This window comes from Hyperolius riggenbachi, chromosome 8, assembly GCF_040937935.1.
Source record: "Hyperolius riggenbachi isolate aHypRig1 chromosome 8, aHypRig1.pri, whole genome shotgun sequence".
In the NCBI taxonomy this organism is placed as follows: Eukaryota; Metazoa; Chordata; class Amphibia; order Anura; family Hyperoliidae; genus Hyperolius; species Hyperolius riggenbachi.
The window spans coordinates 18,424,660-18,443,820 of NC_090653.1; the positions used below are offsets into that span (position 1 = coordinate 18,424,660).

The window sequence follows — 19,161 nt, forward strand, 5'->3', positions numbered from 1 at the left end:
TTCCAGGTGAAATGTTTGCCCGCATTGCGTTTCTTTTGTGGTGAAATGTTTGCCCGCATTGCGTTTCTTTTCTGGTGAAATGTTTGCCCGCGTTGCGTTTCTTTTCTGGTGAAATGTTTGCCCGCATTGCGTTTCTTTTCTGGCGAAATGTTTGCCTGCATTGTGTTTTTTTTCTGGTGAAATGCTTGCCCGCATTGCGTTTATTTTCTGGTGAAATGCTTGCCCGCATTGCGTTTATTTTCTGGTGAAATGCTTGCCCGCATTGCGTTAATTTTCTGGTGAAATGTTTGCCCGCATTGCGTTAATTTTGTACTGACATGTTGCCCGCATTGCGTTTATTTTGTACTGACATGTTTTCCCGCATTGCGTTTATTTTGTACTGACATGTTTTCCCACATTGCGTTTATTTTGTACTGACATGTTGCCCGCATTGCGTTTATTTTGTACTGACATGTTTGCTCGCATTGCGTTTATTTTGTACTGACATGTTGCCCGCATTGCGTTTATTTTGTACTGACATGTTTGCCCGCATTGCATTTATTTTGTACTGACATGTTGCCCGCATTGCGTTTATTTTGTGCTGACATGTTGCCCATTGCGTTTATTTTCTGGTGTCCGGGGTAACTGTTACTGCATTTATTATTTAATGGTCATAGATGGCTATGTTTGCTGCTTTGTGGTTACGGTATACTATTAGCATCACACAGTTTCTGCACACCCATGATGCAAAGTGTTGTTTGTCCACATCATGGCGTAAACACTGCTTTCTGCTTTCTTATGCCTCGCTCTCACATCGTTACGTTAGCTCCGCCCATACAATGCCATGGCCACGCCCATTTTTAGCCGCGGCGCGCGCACCCCCCCTCCCTGTCCCAGGTTGGACCCACAAAAATCTGGTCACTCTATATAATAGCTTTCAAGAGGCGTGTCCTAGGTACGTATAAGCAGTTCCCTCTCTTTCTCTCTCCTCCTCTCTCTTTCCATTCCTATAGATAGCAGTGTGTCTTGCTGTGTTCAGTCACCAACAACAGCTTGGATAGAGCATGGAGGTATGTAGTGTGCCCCGTGCAGGCGTAGAAGGGGCATGCTAGGCTGCCACCTGTTACTGCGGCTCATAGCATCTGCTGTTACGATTGTTACGTTCATACTGTTATTTTCTTCCACATAAACTCCAACATCAGTGTTTCGGTGTCACACAGACCCCTTCATCAGGATGACAATATAGGACCGGTCACCCCACTGAAAATGGATGACTCATGCAATGTGATCTCAGCCAAAAACTGTTTTTTTACAGCTCCTCTGCTATATAGAGTCACATAACTGAAGTCTAAGAAGGTACAATTAGGATAATTACCAGTGGGACATCCACATATCTGGGATCTGCCTCGGATTGGAAGGATGGGTTCTGGTGGGAGTGGACTGTCTGATGCTCGCGCTCACTCCTAGAAGTACAAAAAAAAAAATATTTTTTTAATTCTCAGTCATTAACACGTACCCCACCCCTTGCCAGAGGCATCCCCTCCCACTGATGGATTCCTCTATCAGGGGGTCTGATGGTGAGATCTCTGTGCTTCCTCTGTCAGAGCCCTCTTACCCGGACATACTATGCTACGCATGCGCAGTATCTCTCGTTGGGTGCCCTGTGACCGTGCATGCTCACGTAATATGGAGTCGACAGAGAGCGCAGTCGCAAGGCACCCAAGCGGGCATACTGCGCATGCACCCGGTCAGAGGGCGTTAGTGTCATAGTGTTACCGATATTCTACAACATTCATATAGTAAAATGTCATAATATTAACCGATATTTTACTATGACCTAACTTCTCCTTACTCTCACACAGAACCCTCCCCTGGTGGTGCCTAACCCATAACCCTCTCCTGATGATGCCTAACCCTTAACCCCTCCTGGTGGTGCCTAACCTTTAACCCCCTCCTGGTGGTGCCTAACCCTTAACCCCCTCCTGGTGGTGCCTAACCCTTAACCCCCTCCTGATGGTGACTAACCCTTAACACCCTCCTGGTGGTGCCTAACCCTTAACACCCTCCTGGTGGTGCCTAACCCTTAACCCTGCCTAACCCTTAACCCCCTCCTGGTGGTGCCTAACCCTTAACCCCCTCCTGGTGGTGCCTAACCCTTAACTCCCCTGGTACAAATATAAAGTGGTACTCTGCTCACAACCTCAATAAGCCGACAGTGCAGGAAAACAGGCTGCTCAGACCCACACGTCCATATAGTGAAGGGAAAATCAGCACAATGTCAGTAAAGTAAAATTGCTTTATTGAATCAGGCACACATCAGGCTAATATCCAAACACCACATGCTGGCATGTTTCGGACGTGAGACTGTCCTTAATCATAGCATAGGTACAAATTGACAAGAGTGACCCATATATAGAATGGCTCCACACCCAGTAACATGTGCTCACAAACCCCACCCACAAAGGAGTGTACATAAAAACAGAGGAAACATCCTCAAATCAGTATCATAAAATCAATACATAAAAACATAGTATATATGTAAGAACATATGATTATACATGGTACAATATAACGCAGCAATGCAGAGAACAGATGTCAAAAGGACATCTACCGACATTGTGCGGACTACTCCTTCACTATCCCCTGGTGGTGCCTAACCCTTAACAGCCCCTTTGGTGCCTAACCCTTAACCCCACCCCTGGTGGTGACTAACCCTTAATGCCTCCTTGGTGGCGCCTAACCCTTAACCCCCTTCTGGTGGTGCCTAACCCTTAACCCCCCTGGTGGTGCCTAGCCCTTAACCCCCCTGGTGGTGCCTAACCCTTAACCCCCCTGGTGGTGCCTAACCCTTAACCCCCCTGGTGGTGCCTAGCCCTTAACTCCCCTGGTGGTGCCTAACCCTTAACTCCCCTGGTGGTGCCTAACCCTTAAAGGACACCTGAAGTAAGAGGTATATGGAGGCTGCCATATTTATTTCTCTCTGCTTCAAACACAATAGAGGAATGATAACTGAGTGAGCTATGGGCCCCCTCCTACACTGCACCCTGAGGCTGAAGCCTTTTTCGCCTTTGCCTTGGATCAGCCCTGGTCTCATGTCATTGTTCAGCCTATAAAACCATTTTGTCCAACATTTAAAACATGTAGACAATATATATATATATATATATATATATATATATATATATATATATATATATATATATATATATATATATATATATATATAATAAACTAAGTGCCTCAACCTTGGAGCAAGAAGAAGAAGTACTTTGCATGAGAAAATTTATGCGTGCTCAAACACCAAGTTTAAGGCCTCTTTTCCACGGACTGTTGAGCTGTGTGCTCAGCAAGCAGTTACCAGGCAGCAGTGAGCAGTTACCAGGCACCAGCAAGCAGTTACCAGGCAGCAGCAAGCAGTTACCAGGCAGCAGTGAGCAGATACCAGGCAGCAGCGAGCAGTTACCAGGCAGCAACAAGCAGTTACCAGGCAGCAACAAGCAGTTACCAGGCAGCAACAAGCAGTTACCAGGCAGCAGCAAGCAGTTACCAGGCAGCAGCAAGCAGTTACCAGGCAGCAGCAAGCAGTTACCAGGCAGCAGCAAGCAGTTACCAGGCAGCAGCAAGCAGTTACCAGGCAGCAAGCAGTTACCAGGCAGCAGCAAGCAGTTACCAGGCAGCAGCAAGCAGTTACCAGGCAGCAGCAAGCAGTTACCAGGCAGCAGCAAGCAGTTACCAGGCAGCAGCAAGCAGTTATCAGGCAGCAGCAAGCAGTTACCAGGCAGCAGCAAGCAGTTATCAGGCAGCAGCAAGCAGTTACCAGGCGGCAGCAGCAAGCTGTTACCAGGCAGCAGCAAGCAGTTACCAGGCAGCAGCAAGCAGTTACCAGGCAGCAGCAAGCAGTTACCAGGCAGCAGCAAGCAGTTACCAGGCAGCAGCAAGCAGTTACCAGGCAGCAGCAAGCAGTTACCAGGCAGCAGCAAGCAGTTACCAGGCAGCAGCAAGCAGTCACCAGGCAGCAGCAAGCAGTTACCAGGCAGCAGCAAGCAGTTACCAGGCAGCAGCAAGCAGTTTCCAGGCAGCAGCAAGCAGTTTCCAGGCAGCAGCAAGCAGTTTCCAGGCAGCAGCAAGCAGTTTCCAGGCAGCAGCAAGCAGTTACCAGGCAGCAGCAAGCAGTTACCAGGCAGCAGCAAGCAGTTACCAGGCAGCAGCAAGCAGTTACCAGGCAGCACCAAGCAGTTACCAGGCAGCAGCAAGCAGTTACCAGGCAGCAGCAAGCAGTTACCAGGCAGCAGCAAGCAGTTACCAGGCAGCAGCAAGCTGTTAACAGGCAGCAGCAAGCTGTTAACAGGCAGCAGCAAGCTGTTAACAGGCAGCAGCAAGCTGTTAACAGGCAGCAGCAAGCTGTTAACAGGCAGCAGCAAGCTGTTAACAGGCAGCAGCAAGCTGTTACCGGGCAGTAGTGAGCAGTTGTAAGAGTTTGAGAGGCATTTTACTGCCTATCAACTGTCCGTGGTAAAGAGGCCTACCCTAGCAAGTCTGGCTTTGCAAATCTGGCCTAATTGGCTATTCATGAGGCAATGCTAATTCAAATTTGCCAAACTATGCAGGGTCAAAAAACCAATACCGCAAAGCGGTCGCCCTGCTACATGCCAGTGATGAGCGAAAATGCAAAAATTTGTTTCGACAAATTTTTACCGAATTTTCGCCTAATTTCGTTTTGACAAGCAAATTTTCCATCTAATTTTTTCGTGTTAATTTTCACCTAATGCCAGTCATTTTCGCGTTACTTGCGTATTATTGCTGACATTTTCCTCATAAGGGCATTAGCGTCCGCATTCAGAGAAGTTTCTTGCGCATCATTGCGGACATTTTTCCGTATAAACTTCCGCATAGACTGAATTTCCATGCGGATTATTGTGGACATTTTTCCGCATAAGGGCATAAGCATCCGCATACAATGAATTTTCGATGCTGGTCAAAAACGCAAATATTTCTGAAGATTTTCGTGAAAATTCGCCAAAAACGAAAACGGGATTTTCGATGCGAAACTGCTACATGCTACATTAGCACTATCCAGGAGCGCCACAGGGAGGATTCCCAATGCCCCCTTTTTATACAACCGGGGGGACCGCGGGTCCCAGGCTCTCTCACTGCCTGGGAACCACAACGGCATCCCGGAGGGGGAGGCTAGGTGGTGCAGGCGACCCCCCCCCAAGCGTGGCCAGTGCCGGGAGAGCCGTCTGCACCCACCTCCCAATTTTAGAAACAGGCACTTACCTTAACGTCCATTGCGTTCTGCTACATGCGCATTAACTTGGGGGCACCACATGAGAAAGGAGTGAAGCATGGGTCACCCCAAGCTTTAGAGCTCAGGGCTGGCTCACATACAACACTCCAGAGGGGGGGGGGGGGGAGGACAGGCGCAGACTACTCACTCCAGGGCTCACACCACCCGAGCAAGCCATCCACCACCTGCCTCCAAAGGATACAAACTGCAAAAAATGCTTTCCATGAGAAAATTAATGCGCATGTAGCAGAACGCAATGGACGTTAAGGTAAGTGCCTGTTTTTAATATTGGGAGGTGGGTGCGGACGGCTCTCCCTGGCGCTGGCCACACTTGGGGGGGTCGGCTGCGCCACCCAGCCTCCCCCTCCGGGGTGCCACTGTGGTTCCCAGGCAGTGAGAGAGCCTGGGACCCTGCGGTCCCCCCGGTTGTATAAAAAGGGGGGCATTGGGAATCCTTCCCGTGGCGCTCCTGGATAGTGCTAATGTAGCATGAACATATTCCCGCAGGGCGACCGCTTTGCAGTATTGGTTTTTTGACCCTGCATAGTTTGGCATGCGAATGCAAATGCATATTTGCATGAGCATTGCCTCATTAATAGCCAATTAGGCCAGATTTGGAAAGCCAGACTTGCTAGGGTTAAACTTGGTGTTTGAGCACGAATACATTTTCTAATGGAAAGCCTAAAGGTGGGTACACACATCAGTTAAAAGTCTTTGGAAAATGAAAGATCACAGACCAATGTTACCCCCTTCCATGTAGTAGGAGAGCCATACCTACACAGTCTATTCTATTGAGCTGAACTCCCCTTCAGATAAAAATTTTTGCAAGATGCTGCACACAAAGATGCTGTACACATGCAACAGATCAGTATCTGCAAAAGATCTGTTCCTGCAAAAAATCAGTTTCTGCGAAATGCATTCATAGTCTATGATATCTGCAGATCTCATGCTGGGCATACACGGTATGTTTTCTACCATGTAATCGAGCCGCTGATGGCTCGATTGATCATTTCCGACGTGTCCGATACCCCGCCAGATCGATTCTGCGCTCGATACCGGCGGGCAGGACAAAAGAAGAAACGAGTGGAAAATAAGAAAGCGCTCGATTACACGGTAGAAAATGTACCATGTATGCCCAGCATAATACACACCTTGTTTGACGGACATTCATCTGCAGATCAGACAATCATCTGCAGATCCAAAGATCCATCCTGGTTGATCTGATCTGCAGATGATTGTCCGTTAAACAAGGTGTGTATGAGATCTGCAGATATAGACTATGGGCTGGTGCACACCAAAACCCGCTAACAGATCCGCAAAACGCTAGCAGATTTTTAAACGCTTTTTTTTATTTTTATGAGGCGTTTTGCTAGCGTTTTGCGGATTGCTGCTGCGGTTTTCAGTATAGTAGATTTCATATATTGTTACAGTAAAGCTGTTACTGAACAGCTTCTGTAACAAAAACGCCTGCAAAACCGCTCTGAAGTGCCGTTTTTCAGAGCGGTTTGCGTTTTTCCTATACTTAACATTGAGGCAGAAACGCACCCGCAATCCAAAAAATGCCTCACCCAGGCATTTTTCGTTTCTGCAAAACGCCCCCCGCTCTGGTGTGCACCACCCCATTGAGATACATTGACCAAGCAGATCCGCAGCCGCAAGCGGATCTGAAAACGCCCAAAAAGCCGCTCGGTGTGCACCAGCCCTCAGAATGTATTTTGTAGGTACTGATCTTTTGCAGGAACTGATCTTTTGCAGATACTGATCTTTTGTGTCTGTACAGCATCTGTGTGTGCAGCATCTTGCAAAGATTTCTATCTGATGGGGAGTTCAGCTCCATAGAATAGACTGTGTAGGTATGGCTCTCATACTACATGAAGGGTGGTAAGATTGGTCTGTGATCTTTGATTTTCCAAAGACTTTTATCTGATGTGTGTACCCACCTTTATTCTTCTTGCTTCAAGGTTGAGGCACGTACTCTATTAGATAGATAGAAGATGCGGCGTATGCTACGACGCGGGTCGGCTAGTGTATATATATATTAGGTTCCAAACCAACAATGGCTTAATAGACCATGAGGTGTAAGTAGACTGCAAGAATACCAACCACTTTTAATTAGATACACATTATCTGAATGATTTAGAGGTATATACACTTCATATAATCATCAGATATAATATACCATATCATGTTATAGAAAATCAGGATATTGAGGCTGAGCACTTGGCTTGCGTTTTGTGAAGAGCGCTTCACTTCTTCAGGATGTGTTCAGCTCTTGACAAACAATTATATTATCATTTCCACTTCGGGTGTTCCAGGCAAGAACCCAAAGTTCTAGTCAAATACAGTCTCTTGAGTATTTGTATAATAAACCATCCACCTCAGATATCGAGTTAAACCGTTATGGAGTTATCCAGTGTAGATCAAAATTGTGTATGTAGAATGATGAGATCCCTGTCTTCTCCCCCTATTACTGGGGGTATCTCTATACAGAAATATAGCCACATGGAACTCGAAAAAGGGGAGCGAAAGGTGCAGCAAAGGCAGGCATAAGATGCCAGTGTCTGTGCTGAGAACGCCTGTCATCTGTAACAGGTGCGGCGTGATGCGTGAAATGAACTGTAATAACATGGAACATACTTCCTTTATGAAAAATTCCCTGGGCAGGGTTACCCTTTTATAGAGCACAGACAGTGGGGTCTTATTAAAGGGAACCAGAAATTAGAGGAACACGGAGGCTGCCATCTTAATTTACTTATAAGCAATACCAGTTCCCTGGCTGTCATGCTGAGCTGTTTGAATGATACCTGCAACAAGCATGCAGCCAGCGGAGTCACAGCATGTGATCTGCTGCTCAAATCTGGGCCAGTGACTTCTAGCATTAGAGGCGGAGTCACAGCATGTGATCTGCTGCTCATTCTGGGCCAGTGACTTTTAGCATTAGAGGCGGAGTCACAGCATCTGATCTGCTGCTCATTCTGGGCCAGTGACTTCTAGCATTAGAGGCGGAGTCAAAGCATGTGATCTGCTGCTCATTCTAGGCCAGTGACTTCTAGCATTAGAGGCGGAGTCACAGCATGTGATCTGCTGCTCATTCTGGGCCAGTGACTTCTAGCATTAGAGGCGGAGTCACAGCATGTGATCTGCTGCTCATTCTGGGCCAGTGACTTTTAGCATTAGAGGCGGAGTCACAGCATGTGATCTGCTGCTCATTCTGGGCCAGTGACTTTTAGCATTAGAGGCGGAGTCACAGCATCTGATCTGCTGCTCATTCTGGGCCAGTGCTTCTAGCATTAGAGGCGGAGTCACAGCATCTGATCTGTTGCTCATTCTGGGCCAGTGACTTCTAGCATTAGAGGCGGAGTCACAGCATTTGATCTGCTGCTCATTCTGGGCCAGTGACTTCTAGCATTAGAGGCGGAGTCACAGCATGTGATCTGCTGCTCATTCTGGGCCAGTGACTTCTAGCATTAGAGGCGGAGTCACAGCATGTGATCTGCTGCTCATTCTGGGCCAGTGACTTCTAGCATTAGAGGCAGAGCCACAGCATCTGATCTGCTGCTCATTCTGGGCCAGTGACTTCTAGCATTAGAGGCGGAGTCACAGCATGTGATCTGCTGCTCATTCTGGGCCAGTGACTTCTAGCATTAGAGGCGGAGTCACAGCATGTGATCTGCTGCTCATTCTGGGCCAGTGGCTTCTAGCATTAGAGGCGGAGTCACAGCATGTGATCTGCTGCTCATTCTGGGCCAGTGACTTCTACCATTAGAGGCGGAGTCACAGCATGTGATCTGCTGCTTATTCTGGGCCAGTGACTTCTAGCATTAGAGGCGGAGTCACAGCATGTGATCTGCTGCTCATTCTGGGCCAGTGACTTCTAGCATTAGAGGCGGAGTCACAGCATCTGATCTGCTGCTCATTCTGGGCCAGTGACTTCTAGCATTAGAGGCGGAGCCGCAGCATCTGATCTGCTGCTCATTCTGGGCCAGTGACTTCTAGCATTAGAGGCGGAGTCACAGCATGTGATCTGCTGCTCATTCTGGGCCAGTGACTTCTAGCATTAGAGGCGGAGTCACAGCATGTGATCTGCTGCTCATTCTGGGCCAGTGACTTCTAGCATTAGAGGCGGAGTCACAGCATCTGATCTGCTGCTCATTCTGGGCCAGTGACTTTTAGCATTAGAGGCGGAGTCACAGCATCTGATCTGCTGCTCATTCTGGGCCAGTGCTTCTAGCATTAGAGGCGGAGTCACAGCATCTGATCTGTTGCTCATTCTGGGCCAGTGACTTCTAGCATTAGAGGCGGAGTCACAGCATGTGATCTGCTGCTCATTCTGGGCCAGTGACTTCTAGCATTAGAGGCGGAGTCACAGCATGTGATCTGCTGCTCATTCTGGGCCAGTGACTTCTAGCATTAGAGGCGGAGTCACAGCATGTGATCTGCTGCTCATTCTGGGCCAGTGACTTCTAGCATTAGAGGCGGAGCCGCAGCATCTGATCTGCTGCTCATTCTGGGCCAGTGACTTCTAGCATTAGAGGCGGAGTCACAGCATGTGATCTGCTGCTCATTCTGGGCCAGTGACTTCTAGCATTAGAGGCGGAGTCACAGCATGTGATCTGCTGCTCATTCTGGGCCAGTGACTTCTAGCATTAGAGGCGGAGTCACAGCATGTGATCTGCTGCTCATTCTGGGCCAGTGACTTCTAGCATTAGAGGCGGAGTCACAGCATGTGATCTGCTGCTCATTCTGGGCCAGTGACTTCTAGCATTAGAGGCGGAGTCACAGCATGTGATCTGCTGCTCATTCTGGGCCAGTGACTTCTAGCATTAGAGGCGGAGTCACAGCATCTGATCTGCTGCTCATTCTGGGCCAGTGACTTCTAGCATTAGAGGCGGAGCCGCAGCATCTGATCTGCTGCTCATTCTGGGCCAGTGACTTCTAGCATTAGAGGCGGAGTCACAGTATGTCATCTGCTGCTCATTCTGGGCCAGTGACTTCTAGCATTAGAGGCGGAGTCACAGCATGTGATCTGCTGCTCATTCTGGGCCAGTGACTTCTAGCATTAGAGGCGGAGTCACAGCATCTGATCTGCTGCTCATTCTGGGCCAGTGACTTCTAGCATTAGAGGCGGAGCCTCAGCACTAGTATTGATCATAATCTGCTAATTACATTTATGCAAAATTTTGTGTAAATTTTGGCAAAATTGGACATTTGTAATTACGGGTAGCAGGAAAAATGGGTGCCGGCGGCTAGTGGATGAAAACGGCGTCACCATAGACTCTAATGCAATTATCATTAATACGGTGAAAAAATCTGAACAAAGGGTGCCCATTAAATATTAACAACATTAGAACATTACAGTTTTTGAAGTATGTTATCGTTTTAGAAGCTTTCAACGATATAGTTTTTGTCATATTATCTTGTTTGTATGTACTGATTTTACATTATGAAAGATATTATAGTTTCTATATGCAACAGGGTGTTTCTGCAGAGGGAGTGATTAGAGTTAGGCACCACCAGGGAGAATAATTAGGGTTAGGCACCACCTGAGAAAGTGGTTAGGGTTAGGCACCACACTGGTGGCGGTTAGTTTTAGGCAACACCAGGGGTTGTGGTCAGGGCTAGGCACCATCAGGGGGGTGGTTAGTTTTAGGCACCCTTGAAGAGGTTAGGCACCATGGGGGGGGGGGGGGGGGTTAGGGTTAGGCACAACCGGGGGGGTGGCTATGGTTTTGCACCACCAGGGGGGGTGGTTAGGGTTAGGCATCACCGAGGAGGGCCTAGGGTTAGGCACCACCAGGGGGTGGTTAGGGCCAGGCACCACTGAGGGGGGGGTGATGGTTAGGCACCACTGGGGGTTGACTAGGGTTAGGAACCACGGGGGGGGGGGGGGGGTAGAAACCACCAGGGGGGGTTAGGGTTAGGCACCACCAGGCGGGGTGGTTAGGGTTAGGCGCCACCAGGGGAGTGGTTAGTTCTAAGCACCACCAGGGGAAGGTTCTGTGTGAGGGTAGGGGTAGTTAAGCTGTATTGTTTAATTATGTAATTTTTAATGTTAATATATTTTCGGTATTATTTCCTGTCTGTTTTTAAAACAGTATTTATCGTTAACCAATTCCGACAACAATGTTTATCGTTATTAAGATTTCGTTATCCACCGGCGCCATTTCATTATCCAGTCGGGCCCTTCTTTCCTGGCGCCCTTTTTTCATGTACGCTAATTACGATTTGGACTTCCAAATGATTTTGTGTAATCCATTTGTAATTTTGTGTAATTTTCACATTATTTCATGCTGACTTTAGAGGTTAATAGCAAAGTCCCCATAACATTTGTCGCCAAATTTGCTAGGCATGTTAAGAAGAAGAAGAGTGGAAACAAGGCAAAAAAAAACAACACAAAACTTGTAGCTTTTGAAAAAATTGATTTAAAAGTGCAAAGGAAAAATGTTTGTTAAAGAGGAACTCCAGTGAAAATAATGTAATAAAAAAAGTGCTTCATTTTTACCATAATTATGTATAAATGATTTAGGCAGTGTTTGCTCATTGTAAAATCTTTCCTCTCCCAGATTCACATTCTGACATGTATTACATGGTGACATTTTTACTGTGGGCAGGTTATGTACCTGTTTACAACTGTCTGCAAGGCCAGAACAGCTAGAAACAGCCATTTCCTGTCTGTGAACATTGTTACATTGTGGCAGTTTGCCCAGAGTACCGTACGGTACCAGAGCCTCTTGTGGGAGGGGTTTCAGCACAAAATCAGTCATACAGCGCCCCCTGATGGTCTGTTTGTGAAAATCATTATATTTTTCATGTAAAAGGGGGTAGCAGCTACTGATTGGGATAAAGTTAAATTCTTGGTCGGAGTTTCTCTTTAAACTCAGAAATATCCTTCTCCTTGACATTCAGTACGTAGCAATTTTGCTGATGATAGCATACATTGGGGCTTTGCTATTAACCGCTAAATTTGGCATGAAATGACGCAAAAATACGCAAAATTATGGTTCCCAGTTATGTTTACAAACAAAATTGATGACTATATCACCCAAAATTTCGCATTAAGATTTTGCATCACAATTTCACATTACAATGCAAGATTACAATTTGTCTTCGCTATTCAGCACAGATGCCAAGCAAATGGGGCCTTATGCAATTCACTTTTTCACCCAGTTTTCTCCTAGTTTTCTCCTAGGAGTCGGAGATACTTTTTTATTGTCTATATAAAATAACTTTTCAGCAGTTTACAACTGAAAAAGTACCAAAACGTTGGTGAAAAAGTGCTATGAGAATTATTTTGAATCTTTTCTTGCTTGCTGGTGGCTAAAAAGTCCGATCTGACGAAGGCGCAGAGCGCCGAAACGCATAATGATGCTACAAGCACGTCCAGAGTAAGCCACGCCCACCCCCCCAGAGACGAGCTACGGAAATAAAGAAGAAGTTTTTATGTTAATGCACTATGGAGCGCTCCATGTTTTTGTTTTAAATCCGTATTCCTCTCACTTTAAGGACGGTCTCTTCTCAGTCACTTACCTGTTCTCTGTCTTCGGCCTGCTTCTGGGTTTGGTCTTGCAGTAGTGGATGAGCTGCGCTGTGACGGCCACAATGAACGCCAGGGCCACCCCAGGGAGGACTGTGATGGCAATCAGATCCAGCGTACTCCACAGCTGGTCACACTTCTTCCCAAGATACCAGAAGTCAGCATTCGGGCCCTGATAGTACGGACAGCTGGAAAGATACAAAGCAGCCCTCTGACTGTGTCACAAAATACTTCAGGGGAAAAATAACGTTATTTAGGGGTCAATGCATATGGGCCACAATCAAGGGGCAGCACATAGGCCGCATACAGAATACTATATAGGTTTCATATGGAGCTCTATAACTGGGTAATTTCTTTACATATGAGGCACTGTTTGTGGGCTGCTAATTAGGGGGAACTGTTTTTTAAAAGCACCATAATGTGAAAGGGGGCATTACGTAGGGAGCCCCAAATAGAGTCAATGTAAGGGGTTAATTTAAATGGGGCACTATAAAGAGGAGAAATAAATTTCAGACGCTATAAGGTGACCTCTGTACAGTGTGTTGCCATATATTGGGGTTGCTGTACAGATGTGGTTCCCATGTACCGTATATACTTGCATATAAGCTAACCCGTGTATAAACCAAGGTAGCCGGTTTTCCCTCAGAAAAAAGTGAAAGTGATTTACTTTTCATATAAGCCCCCCTACCCAGTATAGTTCCCTCCCCAGTACCAGATGTGCCCCCAGTACAAGTCATCCTTACTCCACATAGCCAGATGTGCTCCGAGGATGATACAGCAGTGTCTTAACATGCCACTAGATGGTGTCATAGATATGAGAGACAGAGATTGCCACACAGGAAGAATCCCAGATCACTGCACCGCTGACACGTTGCTGGCACGCTCCACTCCACAAGCCAAGGGACAAAGGTAGTGTTGAGCAGCACACATTGTACACCATGTTGCAGGGGATGGGGGCACGAACATAGCAGGGGCAAGCTGGCACTACTTTATGATCCTTACGCTCCTCTGCCTGTAAAAAAAACCTGCTCCACTATCTGTTCTGCTCCACTGACTCGCATATAAGCCAAGGGGGAAACTTTTCAGCACATTTTTTGTTCTGAAAAATTAGGCTTATACGCGAGTATATAAAGTAATTAGGCACTATAATGGGGAGCACTAAAAGGGAGAGGCATGGAATAGAGGCACAATCACTGAGAGGAAGCAATGGGACTAAAACATGACACTGTTAGAATTAAAATTCTGTATCTCCATTTTATCTATTATTTATTTAGTTTTCCTATTACCATACCAACTTTAGAGACCACACCCCCCTACCAGATGAAATAAACATTTATCTTACATAATAACCTCTTCCTCCACATCTTTACCATTAACATATTTTTCATTATTGGTATATCACAAGGTGAAAAAGAACACAATGCAGAATAAATTATACCTCTAACCACTACTTATTGTGCCGACAATAGTATATCTACACCTCTTGAGACTTCATCTTAGCGCCAGGGGCGTAGATATACGTATCTCACCGTGATCGCCCACTACACTACTTGTCGCTGCCTGCTAGTACACTGATAGGTGAATGGGAACACATGTTCCCATTCAGCAATCAAAATGTCTGTGATCAGTGATCATCGGCACCAGTGAGATACCGGTGGTCATTGACAAAGTGAAAGTAAAAACACACACACAGCACTTCAAGAATAACATGGGGGGGACATTGTGTGGCCAAAAAGTAAAAAGACACCTACATATATTAAATAAAAATAAGTACATTCCTTGTTAATTTACCCCCCCCCCCCCCCCCCCCTATAGTTACCAGAATAAAGCACAAGTAAAAAAAAAAGTGACTTAAAAAAAATAAATACAGTTACAGTTTAGAGACTCAATATATATGTGTGTGTGTGCGTGTGTGTGTATTACTGTTACTTTTGCAAATAATGCTTGTAATTAATGATATAGTGTACTCGAGGTTGTCTTTTTTTGCTTCTTTATTTCCCCTCAGACTTAAAGGGAAGGTTCAAGCAAAAAAAAAAAAATGAGTTTCACTTACCTGGGGCTTCTACCAGCCCCACGTAGCCATCCTGTGCCCTCGTAGTCACTCACTGCTGCTCCAGTTCCCCGCTGGCAGCTTTCTGACCTCGGAGGTCAGGGCCACATTGCATACATTTTTACGCATTCCAGCTAGTGCAGGAACAAAAATGTACGCGTTGCACCACTAACGCGTAAAAATGTATGTGGTAATGTTCCTGCACCAGCGGGAATGTGTAAAAATCTATGCAATGTGGCCCTGACCTCCGAGGTCAGAAAGCTGCCAGAGGGGGACTGGAGCAGCAGTGAGTGACTACGAGGGCACAGGATGGCTGCATGGGGCTGGTAGAAGCAGAACTAGCTGCCAGCGGGGGACTGGAGCAGCAGTGAGTGACTACGAGGGCACAGGATGGCTACATGGGGCTGGTAGAAGCCCCAGGTAAGTGAAACTCATTTTTTTTTTTTTGCTTGGACCTTCCCTTTAACTAATGTACAGAAGCAAAAAAGCACAACCCAGCATGCCCTGCAACTTCCTTTGTGCGGCAACGTACCAAATAAGAGTCCAGGAAACTGGGGAATGATCATTTATAAACAAGAAAAGTAATAGAGATTTTAACTTTTGGATTGCCTGGTTAGCATCCTTATTACTTGTTTACCAGCTAAAAATAAAGAATTGATTTTTGATTTTATGCCCGACAGTTACACTTTAAGCCATCTTTAAAGCAGACTTGAACTCAAACTTCTTCCTCTCTACTCTAAAGGTTTTAATAATGCTGCTGCTTATCTTTTAAAGAAGATGCTGCCATCCGGTGGCTGAATTATAATCATGTATTTATTATTTATTTATTTATTGTATTTATTAAGCTCCAACATATTACGCAGCGCTGTCTTCATGCAGTCTTCTGCCTTCATTTGAACTGCTTTGCTGTTCTGCTGCCATCTAGTGGCTGAAATAGCATAATGCAGAAAGCACATATTTTACTATTAATTTGTACTATGCCTATTTCTTTATATTTCTTTTGTATTTTTTAAAACATGAGAGGAAACCCATGCAAACACAGGGAGAACATATAAACTCCATTCAAACAGTATTCAGGCCCCGATACAAGCGAAAGACCAAGCTCTGCAAGCCATGAGTGCTATGCATTATATTGCTGTGCCATCCTAGCTTTAACTTTATTAATTCACTATACTTTTCTGCAATTTAAAGTGCACCTGAACTAAGGACTTCCTCTAAAAATAAGCAACAGCATAATAACCTTTAAGGAAAACATTTCTTTGTCACAGCTGATACAAATCCTGCAATAAATCTGCAGTGCATCTACTTCCTGCTTTCATGGAAGCAGACATATTGTTAGCATCCTGTGTTTACAAATTAGCTGCTCTGCCATGGCAGAGGAGATTCCTGAGGTGACACACCTGAGAGATCAACTTACAGTGATGATTAGTCACAGATGAGGGGGAATTAGACAGGCTAAATTCTTTAAACACATACAGGCTGCATTTCTCTATATTTTCCTTCTGTCCTGTGCAAGAGTTCAGTTCCACTTTAAATATGGCGTTCACTGACTTTGACTGAGGATTTCGGCTATAATTTTTAATAAAAAAACAAAGTAGCAATGTCTTATGAAAGCAATGATCACGTAAGCTGAACAGCACATTGATAAATATGGCAGTCTGATAAATAACGTTATTTCAGGGGACCACCCTCTGTATTATTGGGTCCTTCACTGATTATGAATGAGGGTGTGGCTTAGCCCTGTCTCAGGCACTCGAGTCTCACCTGCAGAATGCATGTCCTGCTTTGCAGCTGCAGTCAATGCCTCTGGGGCAGAAGTCTTCTGTGTCTCCGCTGCAACGTTCAAAGTCAGGGACTCCATTACAGCTGGCTGGAGAGGCAGAAACATGAGGTATGATATCAGGATCACACGTGACAAAAACAACAACAGTAACATTTCTATAGCGCTTTTCTCCCATAGGACTCAAAGCACTTAGGCTCTCTCAGATTCAGTAGTCGGTAGTAGGATGAAGTATTAACACAGAGCACGGGCATAACTAGAAATCACTGGGCCCTCCTGCGAAACTTTGGATCCCCCCCCCCCCCCCCCACACGCTTCCTGCACAAGTAAACTGAGAACAAATGTTATACAATTGGCTAGTGCACACATGAATGTGTTTTCCCCATGCAGATAAAACAGACAACAGTGTAGCACTGCAGGCATTTTCTCTATCAGTTACATTTGCTTCTGTGATAAAACGTGCATGTTATCACACATACAGACACGTGGTGTGCAGAAAACCAACAGACAAGTGTGCTCCCAGCCTTAGATTATTACACTCTCTCTCTGCAGACTTCTCTAGCATCACTACAGTACACAGCACTTCGCGATGGTTAGAAAGGCTGGTGGTAGAGCAGTCCTGTACACAAGAGCCTGCTGCACACTGAATGGGGACTGTCTACAAATCTTTGTCTACAAAACTTTGTATGATTCCTTATCAGTGGCTGAGCAGATGCAGTCATTAGAACAATTGTGTGGAGAGCAGAAAGCTTTTTGTCTCTGTGCCCTTAGTTGTCAGTCTCTCAGGTCAGGGAAAATAAACTTCTCCCCCATGGAGCCCCCTGTGGCTTCTGGGCCCCCCTGCAGCTGCATCCCTTGCAGGGTCTATTGTTACATCCCTGACACAGAGGATAAAATTATATTTCTGCAAATGCCAAACTGAACAAGTGGGTCTTCAGTCTGGATTTGTAATGCTGCCGGCGACATGAGTGGGAGCGAGGACACACGTGGCCAGAGCCGCGCAGGCGCAGTGGCCCACGACATAAAATTCGCAAAAAACAGAAGTGAGCCACAACGAGGGACCAGCATGGGCACAGGATGTTTTCGGGGGCTGGTGGAAGCCCCAGGTTTGTTTTTTGTAATTTTTTTTATAGCTTACAGTTCTCTTTTTAACACATACAGAGATGGAACTGTCCTGATCTGCTGAGGTAAGGAGTTCCATAATGTAGGAGCAGCATGACAGAAGGCTCTGAGACCAAAAGTTTTCAGGTGCACTCTGGATATGACTGGGTAGATTATTAGAACCTGTGGATCTGAGATTGCGAGGATTGCTACGCAGCTGCAACATATCTTTCATGTATCCAGGGCCCAGATTATTCAGGGATTTAAAGGTCAGTAGGCCGATCTTGAATAGGACCCTCCATTCTATAGGTAGCCAGTGAAGGGAATGCAGGACTGGCGTTATGTGGCAGTGACGGGGTTGGTTGGTTAACAGTCTGGCAGCAGTATTCTGTATCAGCTGTAGGCAGTATAAGTATTTGTTTGGAAATCCGATGTAGAGAGCATTGCAGTAGTCCAGTCGGTTTGTAATGAAGGCATGAACTACGGTTGGCAGTTCTTCTGGGGGGATGAGATGTTTGATAACATCCAAAGCTCTTACTACCAAGCACAGAGACAGTCTGAGGCCTGGAACCCACTAGAAACTTTAAAGCGCTATTGCAATTGCTAGCGATTTGTGATAGCGTTTTGCAAGCGATTTTGGGAGCGATTTCCCTGCTCCTATACAATTTAATAGAATGGAACTGCTCCCAAAATGCTGCATGTCGTGCAATTGCGATATGTTATAGGGGTCCTCAGGGAGAAAAGCACTTTACAAGAGTTTTGTTGCTGTTTCAAGTATTTCCAGAAAGAAACAGGTTATTTTTTATTTGAACAGCAAACCTCTCTCTGATATCTCTAATAGACAACATTGTACTAGTTATTGAACAACTATTACTAACCTTGACATTGGCACTACCTGCTTTTAGTTTGGCCTCATGTGGGGCAATTCTCTTGCACAATTTCAAGACCATAAAGTGAATAAGACTTGTTAAACCGGAAACTCCGTAGATATCTCACCCAGTGCAGACACGCATGATTCCCCAAACTCCAGTAAGCTGTTTGAAGACCGTCCTGGGCAAAGGATCTTTACCATAAACATGGAGGCCCATGTGCAATTACGTTTTCCTCATGAGTTTTCTCCTAGGTGATAATTTTTCACATGCTTTTAAAATAACTTCTCAGCACTTTGCAATTGAAAAAGTATCAAAAAGTAGGTGAAAAGTATCATTAACTACTTTGTCCTCCTTGACGTATAAAAACGTCAAGGAGGACAGGCGCGCCCCCGCGGCCGATCGCGCGCGTGCACGCGCACTCCCGGCCGCGGAGTCGGTAGCCACGGAATCAATGTATCGGGCTAGGGAGCCCGATCATTGATTCCTCTCCCCCGCTGAAAAAGCGACAGCTTCTCTCGGAAGCTTCGCTCTTTCTGAAGCTGTGTCCCTCTAAGCGTA

At 45.9% G+C, this 19,161-nt stretch overlaps 1 protein-coding gene across 1 annotated transcript in view; it reads right to left on the reverse strand.

The window, feature by feature from the left end:
- LOC137527202 (uncharacterized) overlaps positions 1-18,809 on the reverse strand; it is a 45,023-nt gene extending 26,214 nt beyond the window's left edge. The window contains exons 1-4 of the mRNA XM_068247705.1: positions 18,728-18,809; positions 16,615-16,720; positions 12,794-12,988; positions 1,355-1,442 (exon numbers count right to left, since the gene is read on the reverse strand). Coding sequence (XP_068103806.1) covers positions 1,355-1,442; positions 12,794-12,988; positions 16,615-16,720; positions 18,728-18,809 — 471 coding nt within the window. The remainder of the gene's footprint in view (positions 1-1,354; positions 1,443-12,793; positions 12,989-16,614; positions 16,721-18,727) is intronic.
- Between the last annotated feature and the right edge of the window lie 352 nt (positions 18,810-19,161).